Source organism: Equus quagga, chromosome 15, assembly GCF_021613505.1.
Source record: "Equus quagga isolate Etosha38 chromosome 15, UCLA_HA_Equagga_1.0, whole genome shotgun sequence".
Classification (NCBI taxonomy): domain Eukaryota; kingdom Metazoa; phylum Chordata; class Mammalia; order Perissodactyla; family Equidae; genus Equus; species Equus quagga.
In genome coordinates, this window is record NC_060281.1 from 13,026,066 (window position 1) to 13,048,428 (window position 22,363).

At 40.6% G+C, this 22,363-nt stretch overlaps 1 protein-coding gene across 1 annotated transcript; it reads left to right on the forward strand.

Moving 5' to 3' along the window:
• The first annotated feature begins 750 nt into the window (after positions 1-750).
• Positions 751-17,929, forward strand: KLHL31 (kelch like family member 31). The gene is made up of 3 exons (XM_046639219.1): positions 751-1,000; positions 12,813-14,017; positions 15,754-17,929. Exons 2-3 carry the CDS (start codon positions 12,846-12,848, stop codon positions 16,484-16,486), a joined length of 1,905 nt encoding a protein of 634 aa, XP_046495175.1. The 5' UTR covers positions 751-1,000; positions 12,813-12,845; the 3' UTR covers positions 16,487-17,929.
• Positions 17,930-22,363: the final 4,434 nt, after the last annotated feature.

The following is a 22,363-nucleotide window of genomic DNA, read 5'->3' on the forward strand; positions in this document are numbered from 1 at the left end:
TCTTCAGGCAATCCCAATATGCACAGCTTCTGACGTTCCCTTCACTGCAGCCGCCTCCTGCAGGATGCAGGCTTATTTCTCAGTGTTGCAAGGCAGCAACACGATGCTCAACACATCCTCTGACTAATGAAGAATAATTAGAACACTTATTTCCCATGAACCATTTTTCTATTATTGCATTCTAAAATCATGTTAACCTTTTTAGCAGCCATTTCACACTCTTGGCGTCTATTAAATGCTTGCAGTAGTTATAATCCTCTGAATTTGTTTTTCACATGAAGTGTTACCAAAGCAGACATTTCCCAACCTGTGTGTGTGCTGGAGTGTGTGTGATTCTCAGACCTGCTGTGGATCACTGGTGGTGAACTCACTCTATGAAGCTCTGCGACGACAACTCTAATAACGCTGGTGCCACATGTGTGCTACCTTGTCCTCCTAAACATGTGCTCCTCTTCTGAAGAACAGTCTATTTATAAACTCAATCTTCTCAAAAGACCTGAGGTGACCAGGCTATTTACCTTTCTAGGAGCTAATTTTTATCCACAAACTCCCCTTCTTCTTACCAATTGCATACACTTGAATCCCTGCTTCCAACAATTAAATACCCAGCTAATTAATTTTCTTTCCTCACCCCCAGGTTGACTGAGCTCTTGAGTTTTCTTTTTAAACAAATGGGCAGGTCGAGAAACCCAACCCCTCTCCACCAACCAGGGCCCCGCCCTCTGCCCTGGAGTGGCCTGGAGTTGAAGGCCAAAGAGGGAGAGAAGGGCTCACACTGCTGCTCTGGGCAGGCAAGAGAGCGCAGGCCTGGCCACCTTATCCAGTGTGACGGCAGAGGGTCACTCTAAAAACTGCTGCTGCTGGGACTTGTCAGGTGGCTTCTGGTGGCTCCCCACCGGCTTTTCCTTCTCCCTTTCTCTCGCCACAGATTGCTTCTCGAGAGGAGTCTGCTGCTGAAACTTCATCGTCACCAGTTGGGGACACGACTTCACACAGGAGGGTAAGGAGCGGAGGCCACTCTCCCAGTCCTTTCTGCTAGATTCTGGGGTGTGTAGGGGTGTGTGGGTGGGAGAAGTGGGGGTGTCTGAGTGTGAACGGTTGTGGAGCTGTTTCACTGACGGCAGTCTACAGTTGGGCCACACTGCTCGCGTCCCTGATCTGAAATTGGAAGCCAGAAAATATTTTCTTGAAATCTAAGGAATGTGATAGAATAGGAGAATGCCATAGTCATAGAAATGCAGGAGAGGGATGCCTTCAAAAAAGTAAAATTACTTGTAACTTCTAATAATAATTTTAAGTCTCAAAGGCCCAATGTATGTTTTCTTCCTCTATTTTCTAGCAAAGGGAGGGAAAAATAAAATTCTTGGCTTTTGCTCACAAAGTTTCTAATTCCATCTTCATTTTTATCAGGAACTATGTAAACATTCGGTACCTGAGAAGTTCAGATAAAATATAATCAGTTGTAACTAAAATGGTAGCACAAAAATCAGACAACTCTTTGAATTCCAAGCAATATAAATAAAAATTCCCCCTGCGAAAAGAACAAATTTTTAATTTAAGTATAAAACAAGTTTTTGTTCGAAATGTGTACAGACGGCTACACAGACATATGTTTTATATCAGAAATCATCTTGGAAATGAGACAGAAAATGGAACCCCACTCTGTTGGACTTAACTTAAAATGGCAAGCAGGCGCAGCGGAGGGTTTCTATTCCCGGAGTCGTGCTGACGAGCCGGGACAGATGCAGTGATTGGAATGTGGCAGGACAGGGGACGGCGCAGCTGACTCGCCCCTTTGGCAAGAAGACCTTCTGGGATCCCAGCTCATTCTGGCATGAGAGTGACAGTGACACTTTAGCACACAGGGCTTTTCAGCTTGCCCTGTGTGGAGTCTGTCCCAGGAGGCAAGGGTGGAGGGCAGCAGGAAAGAGAATGTTCTTAAATATGAAGTGACAATTCTTTTCTAGAATCAGTTCTAGGGGTTTTTCACCTGAGATCTGTTTCAGGCCAGGAGGAACTTGATTTAAGTGCGATGCTGTCACATGGACGCACCCACTCATAGAAGAGGGTAGAATTATGTTACCATTTCTTGGCAGCATCATTCTCAGGCCAATGGTTCTGGTTTTATTTTGGGTTATGGACCTTTTTGAGAACCTCCTGAAAGCTCTAGGCCCACTCTACAGAAAAATACACATAAACACATATGCACAACATGTTTCATAATATTCTAGAAAATTTCATGGATTCACTTGAAACCCAACCCAGAGCAGAGCCACCAGATAAAATATAGGACACCCGGCTACATCTGAATTTCAGGTAAAACACAAACCAGTTTTTAGAATAAGTATATCCCAAATATTGCATGGGATATACTTATTCTAAAATATGATTCGTGGTTTATCTGAAATTCAAAATTAACTGGATATATTTTATTTCCTAAATCTGATAACCCAGACCATGACTCCCAGGTGAATCCGCTGTGTCGTTGGTTTATCTATATCTGATAATGAGTTGATTCTAGAGCTCTAAAAGGCCATACTGACTGAGGGGAGGACCAGACTTTGACGATTCTGACAGCAAAAGCCAACTGTTTCTTCTTAACATTCTGTAAAATTTTTAGAACTGAAAGGTACACATCTTCTCATTTGACAGATGATTAAACTGAAATCTTAAAAGGTTGGGTGTTGACACAGGTCTGTCAGATAGTTAGAGTAAAAGGAACACCAAAACTAATTTTCAGTTCCATGACAACTAAGAGACTATTAGTCTGAAAAACTAGATTTCCAACCCCCCTCCCGCCATATCCCACCCCTAACACAGACACACACAAAAGACCAGGAAAGAGAAAGAGTTATTTTTCTAAAATTTTCAACAAAACCAAAACCAAAAATTTTAGCACTAGGTCCTTGCGTCCTGTATCCAGTCTGGGAGACTAGAATTGTACTTAACTTTATGTACGGTGTCTGTGTACTTTAGAGATAAAAGCCAGGCACAGGCCTCTGGCTAAGTTGAACCATATGAAATTGATATTTGTTTTTAAACAAAAATTGATAATTTCATATTCAACCTAACATGTAAAAGGAAGGGCTTGATTCTCTGATCAACAAATTCATGCAAGACCTCCTTGAACCTATTTCTATTTTTTTCTTACCAAACTTATTGGAGCTTTATATCCTTACAACCCCTAATAAGATAAAGAAATCCACAGACTCTCATTGTCCCTAAATTTATTTCTCATTCTTATTTCAGAGTTTGTATCTGTAAAGAACCATTTCATGTTCTCCATATCCAAAGTTTGATTTTTTAAACCTCAGCTCTGCCTCACTCAGTCTCTATCTTCTCCTGCTAGAAAGAGCTAGCTTTTTGACCTGCTGCAGATTTTAACCTCCCCTGGATGGGAAGGAGGCAGACTGGGGGTAAGGACTCAATCTGGGTTTGAATCTTTGCTCCCCTACATATTGCACACTGTGTGACCTTGGATAAGTTTTTTAAACTCTCTCTGGACCTTAATTTCTTCATTTGTAAAATGAACATAATATAATCTACCTTTTAGGATTTCAGTGATGCTTAAATTAAAAAAAAAATAAAATCATGCTAAGTACTTGCCCTGGGCCTCAGCACACAATAGATCCTCAATTAATAAATGCTAGCTATGTAATTATTATTTTAAGTAGCAATGGAGGTAATGATTTATATTTAATACATAATATAGATTCATACTTGATGATTTATAGGTAGTAATTATTAATGTACTTAAATTTGGCAAATACAAAAGATGATGAAAAATGTGATGGCTCACATAACTGCCCAGCTGGTTATCAGGTGTCGAATACATGACACTACTGCCATAGAAATGACACAAGAGCCAAGATGTGCAGTGGGCAGTGGGAGGGGAGTGTGGAATTGCCTCTCTGTTACCCTTCTGCCCAATTTCTAATGGACAGCTCTTGCAGGGAACCCAAGAGGCTGCTCTGGGTGATGGCAGATGGAGTAGAGAGGGAAGGAGGCTGTGGTGTCCATGACCAGAGAAGGAGAATTCTCTGAGTTCCCTCCACAGAATGAAGGGATCGCTCTGGTAGCATAGGGAGCCTTCCACAGCCCTCTGCACCTTGTGCAAAGTCTCTTCTTTCACCCAAAAAGGGAAGGGACAGGAAGGGACTGGCACTGCCTCCAAATAGCTGCTCATCCCATTACACAACCTCAGCTGCTGTGGCTGGACCTGCTCTTTCCAGTGTGTCCTACTATGGTAGGTGCCATGTGAAAAGTGCCATCCACTATCAATCCCAGGGGGCCTGCAAAGCTCTTCCTCTCTTTGATCCCAAAGAGACAACTCACTAGAGCCCCCCCTCCCCCCGGGTAAGGAGGGAGAACCAAGCCTGTTGTTCTTTAAGAAAAATGAAGTAACAGTCTTGAACTGCGCTCCTCACCTCCATGCAGACCAGAACCCCAGTCCAAGCCCTCCCTCGGGGATGGTAAGCAAGCACTGCCCTGGTTACCAAGCTAGGGAGGCCCTGAGCAGCCGGCCACAAGGCACCCACTCAGTTAAAAAACAAAAAAAGAAAGAAAGAAAGAAAAAGAAAAAAGCTTTAGAAAACAACACAAAAAGTAAACCCTCATCTAACTCTGAGTTAATATATAATTGAATCAGTAAGAATGGAATGCTTTCAAAATTTATTACTCAACATCTTGGTGGTACTGTAGATTACATATGAACGTATACATGCAACTCATTTTATAACCTCTTCCTCTTCCTCACAGCCAGATTTTCATTGTGACTGTGACCGTCACTTACAGTATGACCCAGAGGCGCATAGTGAACATGTGTATAATTGCAGAAAAAACAGTGAGAGTTCCTGTACAAATTGCTTTTAACTACATGTTCACACAGGACCTAGTGACTGAGCAGGACATTTTTGCAAATATTCAGTTCTTTTCTAATCACCCTCTATTAGCCCATACAATCAGCCTTGAAGCCCAGCACCATGACCGAATGAGTAAAAGGAAGTGAATTAAATCATTCCACTTTTCTTTCACCCATCTCCTTCTTTAAAGGAACTTCTTTCCTTTAAAGCTGCCCTTGTTCTTCATTTAAATGTGGCTGTGGAAAAATGCTGGCTGGTCAAGCAGCATGGTGAGAGTGTGTGTGTGTGAGTGTGTGTGTGTGTGTACCCAGTGCGACACGCCTTGTGTCTGTACTCCCCAGAAAGGCCCCAGTGTGAGGAGCCTGGAGAGCTTGTCAAAGGCTTCCCCACCTGCCCGGTGAGAAGAGAGCCTCTGGGGTTTTGATCCCCACAGTGAGGAAGCTCGTCTTCTCTGCAGTAGGGCCTGGAGCACAGGACGGAGCTGCCCCTACCCTTCTTACTGGCCCGCAGTTCTCCTTAAACTGAGAAAAGCAGTGGCTGGAGCCCCAAGCAGGGCTGGTAGGAGATGGAGGATCAGGGCCAGTGGAAGAGCATTTGTCAGGATATAGGAGCCAGGGAACATCTCTGCAGCCTAGAGGACAACATCAGAGCTTTGCCCAGCTTCAGAGGAGTGACCTGCATCCGCAGGCTGCTCAAAGGGGTCTGCAGTGTCCTTATGGGAGGAACACGGCACAGATTGAGAACACCTGGGCAGGTGTGTGGACAGCCTCACCTCTGAGGTACAGACCTAGGGACAGGATGTAGTGGCAGCTCTAGTAAAGAAAGACTGAATTTATGAACACATCTGGGAAAATACAGCCACCAGGAAGTTGCCTGTAGGCTCTGATTGCAAGTTTCTTAAACACTTCCCTACCTGTTTCTCTCCATTTCCCCTAGAGAGAGCTAAAGAAGCCAGTTGCCTCTACAAAGTGATTTTGAGGGCTGTAAAAGCCCTCTCTTATTTCAAACATACATATATTAAAAATACTAATCAATAATATTCTTGAAATCAATCAATATTATTTTAATATCAAAATCAAATATTTTATATTAAAATTAATATAATTTTAATATTTAAAAAATATTATTTAAAGAGTAAAAGTTTATTTTATATATGTTCCACAGTAGCTACTCTTTTAGAAATTTTATGCGAGTCGTAGAAGTACATTAATAAAAAACAACACCCCATCCAAAAACCATGTATATCTGGGAGAAAGTGTAGATTTTGCCCATTAATGGAGTGGCTTGGATCACTTGTCAGATTAGCTAATGTATCACCCTGTAGGGCTCTGGAGAAAGGGGACAAGGGAAGAGAATTCAGACAAAGAAGTCATGGGGTTTCCATGGGAACGCTGGGGCAGGGTGAAGGCCAACCCACCCAGGAAAGAGAAGGTGGCAACAGGAATAAGGAAGGCCGGGGAAGAATTTTCACTGATTTCACTAAGGCCTGAGCGTGCCCTCTCCCTTCGTGGAGATTTCTTAATCCTTCTCGATTGATTACTAATTTATCAAGTTCAAACCCTTCCTGGCATCCAGCGTCCTTTATGTATTGGCCTACTATTACCTGTCCCGCTGTCTCCCTCATGACGGCAGCCATCTTCGTCTGCACAGACTGTGCTGAGTCATGTCTTCCTGCTTCAGCGTGACGCATTTCCTCTCCTTCTGCCGACCTTCTCCCTGGTATCCCTGCTCCTCTTCAAAACCCTTCTGTGCCCGGACCAGCAAGATTCTTGTTATCTGCAAACCTTCCCATCTTAATACCAACCCAGCAGAATAGTCTCATTAGTTTGAATCCTTTAGTCCAGGCTCATAGATTCAATGCGTTCCATGTAATCTGTTGTTATGCTTACATAACCTAGAACCAAATACCCCAAGTTTTCTAAACTTTCAGGGGTACCCTTGTTATTTATATCAAAATAAAAATAATTGTGTTCCTCAGCCTGTGTAATTGCATGCATTCCATTTCTCTCCCTGGTATTTGCAAAAATCTCTGAGAAAATGTTACGTGTTCCAGAAATCTCTTGTGGCTGCTATTTGTCAGTTCTTATTCTGGGTCGCTGTGTATGCTTGTCCCATATAGCCTCTTGTCCCTTATGATTGCTTCTCCATGATGTGCCAGTTTGCTCTGATTTGCTTCACCCCAAAGCTTAGACAGGTTACTTCCTTATTCCCAAAGGCATAGCTAACAAGGGCAGTTGATTTTAATGAAAATGATTCAAGTTTTTGAACACTCACTTTTTGCCAGATACTCTGCCAAGTGCTGTGCAGGCATTTCCTTCTAAGCTGTCACTGACAATCCTACGGACAGACACTGTTATTATCTTCACTTTAGAGATAAGTCAGTGGAGACTCTAAGGGTTTAGATAATCTGTCACAAGTCACACTTTGGATAAGTCGTGGAGCTGGTATTTATGTTATATTTTTGGTATCGTCCAGTTTGAAACTATTATCTAATTTCCTTTGTGATCTCTTCCTTGACTCATGGATTATTTAGAAGAGTATTTTTTAATTTCCAAATTTTGTTCATTTTCCTAGATCGTTTATTGTTATTCATTTCTAATTTAATTCTGCTATGATCAGAGAACATGCTCTGTATGACTTCAAGACTTTTAAATTTATTGAGACATGTTTTGTGGCCCAACATAGGATCTGTCTTGGTGAATGTACCATGTACATTTGGGAAGAATTTGTGTTCTGTAGTTGTTGGGTGTAATGTTCTATAAATATTGGTTAAGTCAGAGTGATTAATAACATTGTTCAGATAATCTATACCTTTACTGACTTTTTGGCTAGTTGTTCTATTAATTGCTGAGAAGGTTACTAACATTTTCAAGGATAATTGAGGAATTGCTTATTCCTCCCTTTAATTCTGTCACTTATTTCACATATTTTGAAGCTCCATTATTTGCACATATACATTTAGGATTATGATATCTACATGATGAATTGACCTTTTGATCATTATGAAATTCCCTCATTATCACTGGTAATTGTTTTTTTTCTTGAAGTCTGTTTTACTTGATATTAATATAGCCACTCCAGCCTTCTTATGTCTACTATTTCCAAGGTAAATCTTTTTCCATCCATTATTTTCTTCTTATCTGTGTCTTTATAGTGAGTCTCTTGCAGACAGCATATATTTGGGTCTTGATTTTTTTATCCATTCTGACAATCTGTGCCTTTTAATTAGAATGTTTCATCCATTAACATTTAATATAATTATTAATATAGTTTAATTTAGGTTTACCATTAAATCATTTGGTTTTTTGTGTGTCCCCTCTAATTTTTGTTCCTCTATTCCAAATTTCCTGCCCTCTTTTGAATTCCATTTAAATTTATCTATTGGTTTTTCAGCTATACCTTGCATTCTTTAGGTGTTTGCTCTAGGGCTCTGCTGTCCAATACCATAGTCATCAGCCACATATGGCTATTAAACACTTGAAATGTGGCTAGTCCAAAATGAGATGTGCTGTAAGTATAAAATACACTGGATTTTGAAGATAGTATGAAAAAAAGAATGTAAAATATCACATTAATAATTTTATAGCAATTATATGTTAAAATAATATTTTGTACATATTAGGCTGAATAAAATATTTTATTAACATTCATTTGCACCTGCTTTTTCTTTTTTATCTTTTTAATGTGGCTACTGGAATTTTTTAAATTGCATATGTGGCTCGCATTATATTTCTAGAGGACAGCACCACGTTAGAGATTGCAATATGCAAAGTTAAATTTTCACAGGGTATATAAGTTAATATTGTACCACTCCACAGAAAATATAGAAAGCTTGCTACTGTATAGATTCATTTACCACCGCCACCCCACCCCTTATGCTGCAATTGTCATACGTACTACAATAAACCTCACAAGACAATGTACTCATTTTTGCTTTGAAGAGTCAAATGTATTTTGAAGAACTTTAGAGAAAAAAATAGTCATTTATATTTACCATCTTCATTCCTTCCTGAAGATTTAATCTTCTGTTGGGTTTCCCCCTTTTGGATCTCTCTTTTCCAGAATTCCCACCTCGTTTTCTAGTGGGTGTGGTTGTCACAAACTCTGTCCTCTGGTTCTTCAGTGCAGCAATACTTTCCATCGCAGTTGCAGCTGCCCTGTGCAGTACCAATTGCAGCCTGCTCGTAGGCGGAAAACCACCCGAACCAAAAAAACATGGAGGAGGGAACTCATCCTATGCTATTCCTCTTTTCAACTCTTGACTCCTCTATGAAATCATCCTGCTTTTTTACACTCTCTAGCATCTCTGGGTAGTTTTCCCTACTTCTCTCTCCCTACTATCCTCCCATCCTCCCAGCTTATAGTTTCTATCTTTGGGACAATCTGTCAGACAGGAGCTTTACTTGGTTTTCCCACCAGTAGTGGAGTCTAGAGCTGCTACTTAAACCTAGGTGAATTCTTCAGAGCTGAGGTCTTCACGACTAAAACTAAACGACATTCCTAAAGGCAAAGAGTGGACTAGTTGGCACCTTATCAAACTTCACTAAGGATACTTGAGAATACCTCAATTAAGGATGATATATGAGAATAACAATGTCGAAAAGGAAGACTTAAAACTGGGAATCAGATATCATTATTCCTAGTGTCCACCAGTCACCCCTTCATTTGGAATTCCTTGCTGGTCTTTTGTCTCCTTAGCCTCAGCATCTCACAATGTTGTTGAGGATTCTCTCTTTTATCCAGAAATCTCCATATTCATCAGAAGAAACAAAAAAAGCTTAAAATCAAAATAATCTCCAAAGAATTACACCCTGTCCTGAGGACGAGAATATTTCAGTACAGTGTACTAGTTGTTAAAATACTGAGATCCCTATGTGCTGAATTGGTAAATAGCCAAATATCTGCTTCCCTGACCCCCTCCCTGCCCCCTGAATCGCTCCCACCCCTGTAGTCCCCTCCCAGGACCCCCTGGGCCTCACTCTGATCCAGCAACTGAAGACTTACACACGGGGACCCGAGGGAGCCTCTAGAATCCAGCTCCAGCACTGTGCCATGAACCCATGCTAGTTAGCAGGTGCCCTGTTTTATCAGTTGTTGAAATATCACCCATATATGCTACCAATGAAATAATCTTTTAATAGTAGATAAACAGAAGATTTAGCATTTTAGTCTGAAGACTACTCGGATTCAGGATTTCCTCCAAAACAATGAGTGGCTATAAGCTCTGCATATACCTGAATAAAAAATTGGCCAAAAGGGTTCTTCCAGGAAAATGGCCAGGGCTTCCCCCAAAGACACATTTGTGCTTGCATCCTAGATGGAAGAAACTGTTGTTTAAAAAGAAAAAAATTTCTCTGCTGTGCTTACCTAGTTCCTTGTTGTCTTTTTGTGCCTGTCATGTCTTGTCTCTCTAACATGAATTACATATTGTATTGCTCCATCACCAGTGCTGCCCACACAGCAGTAGGTGTCTGATAACTGCTTGCTGAACAAAAATTTTCCCCAGAAAAGCCCAGCAAAGGGAGCCCTCACCACATAAGTCAGTGCATTTGAAGACTAAAATGATGGTGGGTTGGAAATCTATTTCACAAGGTAAGGATGCCTTGGGTGTTGTTTGTGAGAAAGAATGTGCTACAGCCTTGTAAATAAATAGAAATTGAAAGGTGAGCTTAATGAGAAAGACAAAAGCCCTAGCAAAGAGAGAGACATTCTTTATTTCCTACCTACTTGCTACTATCCTTCCACATGGAAAGGGACAGAGACAAACACAACCGAAGGGTTATGACATTTTTAAACAAATATTTCAGTAATTAAATTGAAGACCTTTCAAGGGGAATCAAAGCCAAGCTTTACCCCCCCTCCCAATGATGAACTGAGCAGTGAGATTTAAAACACATGCACACCCCTAAATGAACATCAACAGGAGAATAATTGAACAAGTTTTATATATCCTTACTATAGGAGACTGTGCAGCTATTAGAGAGAATGTGGTAAATTTACATAAGTATCAATATGGAAAGATGTGCAGGAGTTACTGCTAAGCCAGAAGTGCAAACTGCTGAGTAATAGAACACAACCTGTTTTGATATAGGTTCTCCTATAGTGGTGTGCTGGAGCTGACTTGGACGAGCTCATGAGAGCCAATTGTTAAATTTTCAGGAATTTTTCACACTGGTTGTTGCACAGTAGATAGCTTAAAATCAGCCACGATGAGTGTATTTGCACCAAAGAAATCAGCACCTTACAAATAAGGGCTTTTCCCTCCTAGAAAGTTGGTTTACCAGCACATGACTGCTCAAAAATATGCATATATAAGTTTGTATAAGTATATACAATTATCTGGAATGATATATAACAAACTGAGTTGTCAAATTTCACATATTGATTTTGTAATTTTAAAAATGAAGGAAAAAAGCAACACTGCTAATCTCACCAAAAAAGTGAATGCTACCATACCGTAAATAAAATCCATTTAAAAGTCTGAGTATAGCATCTTCTGATGACTATGCTCAATTTTTTGAGAAAGGCTAAAACAATTTAACCTACGATATTTTAAGGACTATGTATGTAATTGGAAAACTTAATATATTTCAATTCTGTGTTTATACTAGAGCTTTTCAGAGCTATATCATAGAGCTAAATTCACAGTTCATACAGGTTTAAAAACTAGTTCAAATATTTATAACATTGATAATGGGAAAACGGTTATTATCCTTAATATGCGAGCATCCATGTAATATTTCTCTATGTGAATATATCTCTCATTCCTAGATTTAGAATTTTAGTGTCAAAGCATAAAAATATGACTTTTTGGATAGACTGCCAAATTACATCCAAAAGACTGTATCAATTATACTCCCATCATCAGTGTAGGGAGAGTACCACACCGATATCCGATGTTATGAATATTTAAAAATATTTAATCTCTGATAAGCAAAATTTGACCACAAAAAAGTTAAAAGGATCTCTGGATTTCAGTTGACACTTCCCTGATTATTATTGGTTTAGCTTTAAAAAAAATATTTATTAACTATTTGTATTTTATTTTCTGTGAACTACCTGGTCATAGTCTGTGTCCATTTTTTAATTGGATTACCCTTCTGTTAATAATTGTAGGCACTCTTTAAATACTGTGTCAATTAACCTTTTATCTGTCAAAAATGTTACAAATATGTGTCACAGTCTGTTGTTTGTCTCTTAAACAGTTGGTGCTGTTTTACAGAAGTCTTCATTGTTTTCTATGTCAGATATTTTGGTCTTTTCCTTTACGGCTTCTGGATTTTTTTGCTGTGCTTAAGAGGGACTTTCCTACTCTTAAGATTTAAAAAAAACAAGCACCACCACTTTGTTCTAGTTCTTGCGCAAGTTGGTGTGTGTGTGTCATTTAGATATTTAACTCTGGAAGTTATTTTACTGAATATGCGGAGTAGAACTGAACTGAACTAATGTGTCATTACAAGTCCTTACCCTTTGATTTTTAAGTGCCTCATTTATTCTAGCATATATATGTTCTACATTTTACATGGATTCCTGAATTTTAGTATTTTATTGAGGAAAACTTCAGAGTAGTTATAATTCACGTTTTTGTAAGAGTAAACTGAGCCCTTCAAATGATGTTTAACTACGATTCCATGATTACTGTACAGCTGGATGAGAGAATATTCGGTCTTTTCTGCAGTATAAAATTACCTGGCAATATAGCTATTGTCTCATTTGATAATATAAATCTTTCTAGAATTGTCTTCAATGCTTGATGCTGAAATAAACTGTCAATAAAATGTGCATCTAGTTTAATGTAAGTCTTTAAATCTATTTTGGGGGTTCATCTACATTATGCCATTAAAAAACTATTATAAAAAAATTTCTCAACGTAGCATTTCAAAGTCTAAAGCACAATTAAAATAAAACCATGCCTTTTTCTTTTTCTTTTTCTTTTTCTTTTTCTTTTAGCAAGCTCTTGCCTGCGACAGTGTGTTTGCCAACATGGCCCCCAAAAAGAAGACTGTCAGAAAGAACAAAGGGGATATCAATGAGATGACCATAATTGTAGAAGATAGCCCCCTAAACAAACTGAATGCTCTGAATGGGCTTCTAGAGGGAGGCAATGGCCTTAGCTGCATTTCTTCTGAATTGACAGATGCTTCTTATGGCCCCAACCTCTTGGAAGGTTTAAGTAAAATGCGGCAGGAGAGCTTCCTTTGCGACTTAGTCATTGGCACCAAAACCAAATCTTTTGACGTTCACAAGTCAGTGATGGCTTCATGCAGTGAGTACTTTTACAACATCCTTAAAAAAGACCCGTCTACTCAGAGGGTGGATCTCAATGATATCTCACCGCTAGGCCTGGCCACTGTCATTGCATATGCCTACACAGGAAAGCTGACTCTCTCCTTGTACACAATAGGAAGCATTATTTCTGCTGCTGTTTATCTTCAGATCCATACCCTTGTAAAGATGTGCAGTGATTTTCTGATACGAGAGATGAGTGTTGAGAATTGCATGTACGTCGCTAACATTGCTGAAACATACTCCCTGAAAAACGCGAAAGCAGCAGCCCAAAAATTTATCCGGGATAACTTCCTGGAATTCGCAGAATCAGATCAGTTTATGAAACTTACATTTGAGCAAATTAACGAGCTTCTCATAGATGATGACTTACAGTTGCCTTCTGAAATAGTAGCATTCCAGATTGCAATGAAATGGTTAGAATTTGACCAAAAGAGAGTGAAATATGCTGCAGATCTTTTGAGCAATATTCGCTTTGGTACCATCTCTGCGCAAGACCTGGTCAATTACGTTCAGTCCGTACCCAGAATGATGCAAGATGCTGATTGTCACAGACTTCTTGTAGATGCTATGAACTACCACTTACTCCCGTATCATCAAAACACATTGCAGTCTAGGCGCACGAGAATCCGTGGGGGCTGTCGAGTCCTCGTCACTGTTGGGGGACGTCCAGGCCTTACTGAGAAGTCCCTTAGTAGAGACATCTTGTATAGAGACCCTGAAAATGGATGGAGCAAGCTTACAGAAATGCCAGCCAAGAGTTTCAATCAGTGTGTGGCTGTGATGGACGGATTTCTTTACGTGGCCGGTGGTGAAGACCAGAATGATGCAAGAAATCAAGCCAAGCATGCAGTCAGCAATTTCTGCAGGTACTTGACCCTTTATTAGGAACTGAAAGGGTTCAATATGGTGAGGAAATTGCCCTGATATAAAAGTAAATTAATCATGCTTATTATCTTGGTTCATTGGTTCAGTAAATCAATAATAATGCCACGTTACATATATACAGCACTTCACTTTATACAAAGTGCAATAAACTAGAATTCCGAATAAGCCTGTGAAGTGAGTGGGGAAGATATGATTATTCTGATTTTATATGTGAGAAATCGATACCCAGAGAAGTTATACCACTAGTAAGCGGCAGTTCACATTATCTCATTTCTAGCCAGGCGCTCGTCACAATCCACTGCCTTTCTGAAAGACACTGGGTACAAATCTAGTTTTTAACACTAAGTCGTAAGAAAGATTAAAATAATACAAAGTTTATTTTAAGTGACTGTTACTGATGACTGTCAGATTGATATTGGCAAATAGAATGAGATCAGTAAAAATGTGGCACCTAATTAATTTTAAATATTTTTTTGAAGACTGCATACCATAGAAAATGTCGATATTTTTTATGCAAGAAGAAAGAGGAAAAGCATAATAAATCCTTCAGAAAATGGAATTCAGATGCCATGTTATTTTTGTATATTTATGATAAAAAATTAACCCTCCACATATATGAAATATTCAGAAAGTCGTTCTTATATCATGGTAGTATTCCAAGGTCAAAAATAACTAATGAGCAAGATCTGAAAATGTATCCAGTATACATGAAAAATATTCTATATTATTTCATTATATATATGTGTGTGTCATTTAAATGAATCCAAACAATTGATTGATTTTTAGCCTTTAGTTTATAACTATAACCAAGTTTTGATTTGGAGTTTAAATGGGACATAGATGAATGAACTTCAAACTGAGGGAATGGGTTCTGTGTTTACGAGACGTCAGACGATGTAAGCAGGAAAGCATCATCTACTCTGCCACTTTTTCTCCTGCTGATAACTCAACCATTAGTACTCAAGTCGCTCTTTTTGCAATATTGATTTCAGTGCTTATGGTATAATAACTGTAGTATTGAACACTGAAAAGAACATATCCCTAAACTAAAAAATCTTACCTACTCATACATGCTAGAAAATAGAAAAATATCATAAGTTAAGTCTTTGTTGATGCTTTTGGAGATGACTTCCACTGATCTCATTCTAAACAGATGGTAGAAGACTTGGTTGAGTGACTTGGCTTTACCGTTGCAATTTCCCAGGAAAGGAGTATGAAAAAGAAGGGGTTTGTGAGAAAGGGAGAAATGCAATTGGTCAAGGCCTATCTTGATTAAGCAGTGAGAGAGAGCTAGGGATGGTGGGTGTCTGAAGTCATGCGGAACTGACTTTAATGCGGCAGTGTTCCCTTTTCTGATTGCCACAAATACCCAGCTTCCATCCCCTCCCCCACATGCACATCTCATACATCCTACTGGATGATGGATATTTGAATATGCAGGAAAGGGGACTGAAAGGTCGGTCTCTGTTGGGCCTGATAAAAGAAGTGATTTTATAAACAGGAGGAGGGGAAGTCACCAATGCTAGCCTTGCCTTTTCCAAGTGTTACACTTTTATACTGGTTGAAAGGAAAACACCAGCCTCCAGGTGGGGAGCTGCGCTAGGTCCCTGGCCTTCTCGCAGGGATAATGTCCAGAGTCCCACGTTACGGTTGCGGACGAACCTGAGTTCCCTAGCTGCCTCCAACAAGGCTGTCACACTTCCTCTGCCATTTCCAGATACGATCCCCGCTTCAACACCTGGATACACCTGGCCAGCATGAACCAGAAGCGCACGCACTTCAGCCTGAGCGTGTTCAACGGGCTCCTTTACGCCGTGGGCGGCCGCAATACAGAAGGCAGCCTGGCCTCGCTGGAGTGCTACGTGCCCTCCACCAACCAGTGGCAGCCGAAGACACCCCTGGAGGTGGCGCGCTGCTGCCACGCCAGCGCGGTCACCGACGGCCGGGTGCTGGTGACTGGCGGCTACATCGGCACTGCGTACTCGCGCTCGGTGTGCGCCTACGACCCGGCCAGCGACGCGTGGCAGGAGCTGCCGGGCCTGAGCACGCCCCGAGGCTGGCACTGCGCCGTCACGCTAGGCGACAGGGTGTATGTGATGGGGGGCAGCCAGCTGGGGCCGCGCGGGGAGCGCGTGGACGTGCTGCCGGTGGAGTGCTACAGCCCCGCCTCGGGCCAGTGGAGCTTCGCGGCGCCGCTGCCGGTGGGCGTGAGCACGGCGGGCGCCTCGGCGCTGCACGGGCGCGCCTACCTGCTGGGCGGCTGGAACGAGGGCGAGAAGAAGTACAAGAAATGCATCCAGTGCTTCAGCCCCGAGCTCAACGAGTGGACGGAGGACGACGAGCTGCCCGAGGCCACCGTGGGCGTGTCCTGCTGCACCCTCTCCATGCCCAACAGCGTGACCCGGGAATCCCGAGCCAGCTCGGTGTCCTCGGTGCCAGTCAGTATCTGAACCCCGGTAGACGCGGGGACGCAGGAAGACCCAATATTTATTCGTGGTTAACCTTTGACTTAGCGAAAAGGAAAATATATAACATTTACTACAATGATTGTATTTTAAAATGTATCGAGCCATATATCTTGCTGGTTTTCAGTTCCTGGTGTGGCATAATCTACCTCTGTGTCAATTTTTTTTTTTTTTAAGCAAAATGCAGAGCCATCACCGACAAAGAAAATAAAATAATTTATTTCAGCGGCCGCTGGGTGGCAGACAGAATTCCTGGTAGGCGCTCTCCCATCGTGGCTCGTTCCTGCGTGTAGAGCGGTTACACCCACATTTGAATTTTTTCTTCTACACTTTAGTACACATGAAGCTTACGTGAGTAAGCGACTTCACATACAAAAGTTTATTTTCCTCTGTTTTTTCTTTAGAAAATTGAAAATATTCATTTATGGATTTTGTTTTGAAATGGAAATCCGTCTCTATCCATCAAGACAAGATTTAATTCTGTATTTCAGTGCGGTTTCTTTTCCTATACGTGACTGAGTACAGGATTTTGAAAGGCAGCCCATGACAAAGTCATAAAGCGTAGAACAAAGTCGGACTGGAAAGGGCTGACAGGCTAACCCGGAGACCGGCACTTTTGCTTAGCGCTGACTCCCTCTTCCTCCATTCCCTGGGCCCCAGTGTATTTTTTATCATAAAATCCTGCTTTCAGAAAAGGAACTGATGTTAGTCATTTAACTTACAGTGTAAATTTAAATCATTTTGTTGTATCTCCTAAAAGTATTTGCACTTTCACCCTTGTCCCTTATTAATGGAGTTGCCAAGTCTCATGGGAGCCCCTCCCTCCTCCGAAAAACTACACGAAGATGGTTAAAGGCAACCTTGACCCTAATGTAATCCTGGGAAAAACACCAACTAAAACTGTGTCCGTAAGGATCGTTAACTGAAAGCTTATATAGCCTAAAGGTTATACAACCAACAGGAGTAATTCGATTTCTTGCACTCTTTTATGTGGATGAGAATGAAGAAAACACTTGGAATTCTCGGATTTGACAATAACAGGCTGAATGGATTCTCCTGCTGGTAAATGCCATTGTGTTCCATTTCATAGCAGTCCTCCTGATTTCTTAATTAAAATTCTAACACATTCATTTCACATACAAATATTAAAATAAGATACGCCCATTCTATTCTGTCTTTTTAAATCTCACCTGTTCCAAATTAGCTTTGCAAAGTAAAGTTTATCCACTCAATATCATTTTTCTTATATGTTTTCCAAGTTTTGGAGCAAGGGAATGATTGTAGTAAATGATATTTATTTTCCTTTCTTATAATTTATCACTTTATTCTTTGATAGTTGATTTGTTTTGGAGAGGAAGTGGCCTATCAATTATGGGTTACGTGCAATTGGATTTTGAAACATAAAACAAACTAAGCGGTTAAACATGAGCTATATGGAAATGTACCTGGGTTTTCATGAATCCCCTCCTCTCCCACCTTGTAGATAGGTTATTGCTAGAGTTACAATATTTATATTTAAAATATTCGAACTGTGAAAAGTGGTTCATAGAATACACTTTGTGGAACAATTTTATATCCTTGCCCCTTATGAACAGTTCAGTCTGTGGGTTTAATGGTAGCACTCAGATAAGGGCCATAAAGACTGTAAGGTAAAAACAAGACATTGTTCATATAAAAGCCCTGGGCTGTTTCCTCACCCCACACACAGCATGAGGAGCTTCTCCAAGTAGGAGCAGGTCTAAAAGCACCTGCTCCCTTGACTCCCGACCTGCCCAGGCTGGAAAATACAGCTGTGTGAGGAACCAATTGACAGAGCGAGTTAACATCATTGGGCTCTTCAGTTACCAATGTACAACCTATAGATAACCTTTGGTCCTTGTGGCATCATTGGTAAAATAAACTTTTCATGACTGCAACATCTTTTAGTTTGGTATAAATATAGGTTCTCATAGAGCTGAGAAGCCTATAGGATATTATTAATTTTGAGAGAAAAAAGGTGACTTATTATGGATGACAGATCATAAGTGGGCAAATAGCCGTAATTCCTTGATGCACACTAATAGATGTGTCTCCCATTGAGATCCTAGAAGTATTGTGAAGTGGGGGACTTAAGGCTTGGAATGAAATAAGAATCAATTGTTATAAGCCAATATAAGCTCAATCAAAAAAAATAAATCAGTCATCACGTTTTATCATGGAAGAATGAGGAGAGATGCTGAAACTAGAGGATTTTTTCATCTGTCAGAGCTTGATAAGATAGGTTGTGCAAAAACTTGGCAGTGGCTTTCTAGAGATGAAACTAGAGACATGTTAGAGCTGGAGAAATCATTTGAAATTACCATTTAATGTATTTTCTACTTTGTTTATCTGAAGACTCAGAAAATAAACCTATCTGGGCTTACACCCAGTTTCCTGGCATTGCTGTTCTATCTTCTGCTTCAACAGCTGGGTCAATAAATAAAGAACATTACGAAGTATACAGAATCAAAATAATGTGTTTCACCTTTCACGTGTGAGTGAAACAAACTCTTTAACCCAACTATGGAAGCAGCTCCTCCTAGAAAACTTGACAGTTTCTCCGTGTTTCCCAACTAGAAAATTACTTCATTTTTATTATGTTTTAAGCTTTACATTCAATTACACTCCCGAGTCTTAGGGTCCAACCCTATTTGTTGTTAGTGCTGTCAAGTCAATTCTGACTCCTGGCGACCCTGTGTACAGTAGAGCGGAACCCTGCCCGGTCTTTTTGCACCATCCTCTCACCCTCCGGCGCTCTCTCAGACAATGTTCTGCTGCTATTCATAGGGTTTTCATGACCAGTTTTTTGGAAGTGGGTGACCAGGTCCTTCTTCCTAGTCTGTCTTTGTCTGGAAACTTACTGAAACCTGTCCACCACTGGTCACCCTACTGGTATTTGAAATACCCCCGCGGCACAGCTTTCAGCATCATGGCAACAGCAGCTGCCACAGTCTGACACCCTACAGATGGGTGGTGTGCTTCCCTGACCGGAAACCGAATCCAGGCTGTGGCAACGAGAGCGCCAAATTTTAACCACTACCCCACCAGGGCTGGCTCCAACCCTGTATCTCCTTTCATTTTTCTGAAAGAAAAGGATTTGTTATTTTTGTACTGCCAGACCCCTGTGATTAAATAAAAGCATCCGTTCAATGTATCAGAGAAGCAGCATGTTACCTAGCAGCTGAAGTAACATTTTTTCTGAATGGGCCAGAGTCCTGATGTGAAATTCTCCAGGAAGCCAGACTTTCATGTGGTCTGTCCATTTCTTGTTAGGTTCTTGGAGCCCAGCTGTCATCCCTAACGCACTAGTTGCTTTCAGTGGCATTGAATGAGTTTTATTTTGACTTCCTTTGTTGTAAGAATGATTATGAATAGAAGGTCAGTAATGGCACAGATTGCTACAATTCTGAACAGTGATTAGATGGCAGTGGAACGTCATGAGTGGGGAGGTATAGTTGAGCTAAGAAGGAAGTGAGCCTGTACTGAATGGTTCTGTGATTTAAGGCAGAGCAGCATCTATGGGAATTGTATTTTACAAACGTGTGTAAATAGAGGTTTATCCGGAAATATGTGAGTGTTTAAACGTCAATTTTTTGCTGGTTATTCTGGCCAAATATCTTCAGAATTCATCCAAGTTACTAGATGAAGGAAACAAAATCATTTCGTTTAATTAATTTTTTCCTTGAGTTACAAAGAAATGAATTCATGTAATCTCTGAATGGTTCTTCTGAATTCTTCTCTGAAGGAGTCTTCTCTGAAGGAGTCTTCTCTGAAGGAGCTAAATCTCCTTCCAGCCGCTGATGCATACGTTCTCGAGCACAAGGCAGCATTAGAAGGAATTATTTTTCAGTATTTCTTTTCATACCAAGAAAAGCTATAGCACAGTTTCCTAAACACTCCTCCGTGGTAATTATGAGAACTAAAGATTCTAAAATATTAAAGAATCCAGTATATTCAGAGGGTAAAGATCATTAAATTTCCCTTTCAGAGAATTTGAAATAAAATACTTCTCTTGGACACTTCTAAAAACTTTGTATTTATTCAGCAAACTTTGGCCAAAAATTTGTTTGTTTGCTTAAAACATTCTGGTACTATAAAAGGAACAACCAAGTGAAATGTCTGTAGTGTTTGTAACCTCATCACACTCAGTAAAGCTGCATTTGAAAAAACTTGTCGACCATCAAATGTGGGCAGTTCTGACGTGTTCCTTCTGTAATGCTTGGGGTGTTTGCTTTTTTCTCTGTTTAGTTTTCATGATGATTCACCTCAACAAAGACAACAACAACAAAAGAAATGACAAATAATTGAAAAGTTGTTCCAATAGCTTGAAGACTAAAGAAAGAAAACGGTCTAAAACATCTCTAGTGACTTGCTTTGGAGCCTGAGTCTGGTCTGTCTCAGCCTTGACCACTTAGAACTCATAGATTAAGTGCAGTTTCTAGTCTCATTTCCACCTTGCCCTAAGTCTTGCACAGATTCGGGTTCATCATTTGCAACAAAACTACTTTTTAGGAAATGAAATTGTATTGCTGTACAGACAAACCTTCACGGCCTTTCTCTTCCACCTCTCTTTCCAATGAGCAAATGAAATGTAACCCAGATGCCCAATCTTTGATCTGATTTAGCAGTTAAATAATAACACTGAGTTGAGGCCATCATAGTCATTTCTAGAAAATTCTAAATGGCAACTATACTTTTTCCTAAACTTCTCCAAGCCTTGTAACCATGTGAAGAGACTAGATTGGCCTCAAACAGAAATCAGCTGGTCCACATTCCCGGTTTTGAGCATCCCAGACAGGTGCCCTAGAGTTTCTTCGAGTTTTCTTTGAACTCCCACATAATTCCAAGTTCCCCTACAGGTTTGCACCCCCTCCCACATTCACACATCAGTCCATGTATCCAATTCATGACAATAGTTATATCTAAGGAACTCTAGTATGTATCAAAGGAATAACCGGCAAGCTTGGTAGAAAGACTAGAGACTAAAAGATATTCAAACCCACCTCTAGGCTTTCCTCTCATCAGGGTGGTATGGAAGTGCATTAGAAGGTCCATTTCAGGAGGAACAGACCTTGAAGGAGAGAGGATCTCCAACCCAGGGCTCCTAGAACCACCCTACCGGCCCCTTTGTTTTTCTTTCTAGCCACATTCACAGGTTGGTTTATGACCCGAGGTGTAAGCTGTATTACTCCTTATGCCAATACCCATCTTCCACCCAGTTTCAGACCAGACATGCACCTTAGAGAGTGGTGAAGAAGGAAGGCTCTTTTCCCGAAACTTTGGAAGGTGTGGTAGCCTCTGATTAGCCTAAAAATCCTATATGGCTTCTTTCCTTATCCCTTTCAGGGAAGCACCTTTTAAGGTCAGGCTGATTCATCCTGGTAACTACCATTCAGACTTTGCCTTTATATTCAACCATAGCTATAGAAGCGATTGCAATCTTCAAAAAAGAAGGCCTTTTAAAATTACTGTTATTTAGCCCAGAAGGGGTGATATATCAAAATGGAAGAAGTAAGACCTTGGTTATAGTAACAAACATTTCTCTACACTCCATCCTGATCCCACCATTGCAACACATACCCAAAGAAGGGAAGCGTCCTGGGGTATGAATGGAGGACTTAGACCTCTGTATCTGGCTGTTTTTGCTTTGTGTTCACATCCAGGTTATCACCATAGGCTCCACACTCAGAAATTTTGTCTCTTTCCATCTTGGGGATATCTCTACCCTCAATTAGAGGGGGAAATTGAGCAGGATCTATTTTTGGTGGGCCAGGGATGGAAGTGGTCTACATCAATTCCATCCACATCACTTTGGCCAGAACTAGACATATGGCCCTACCTAGA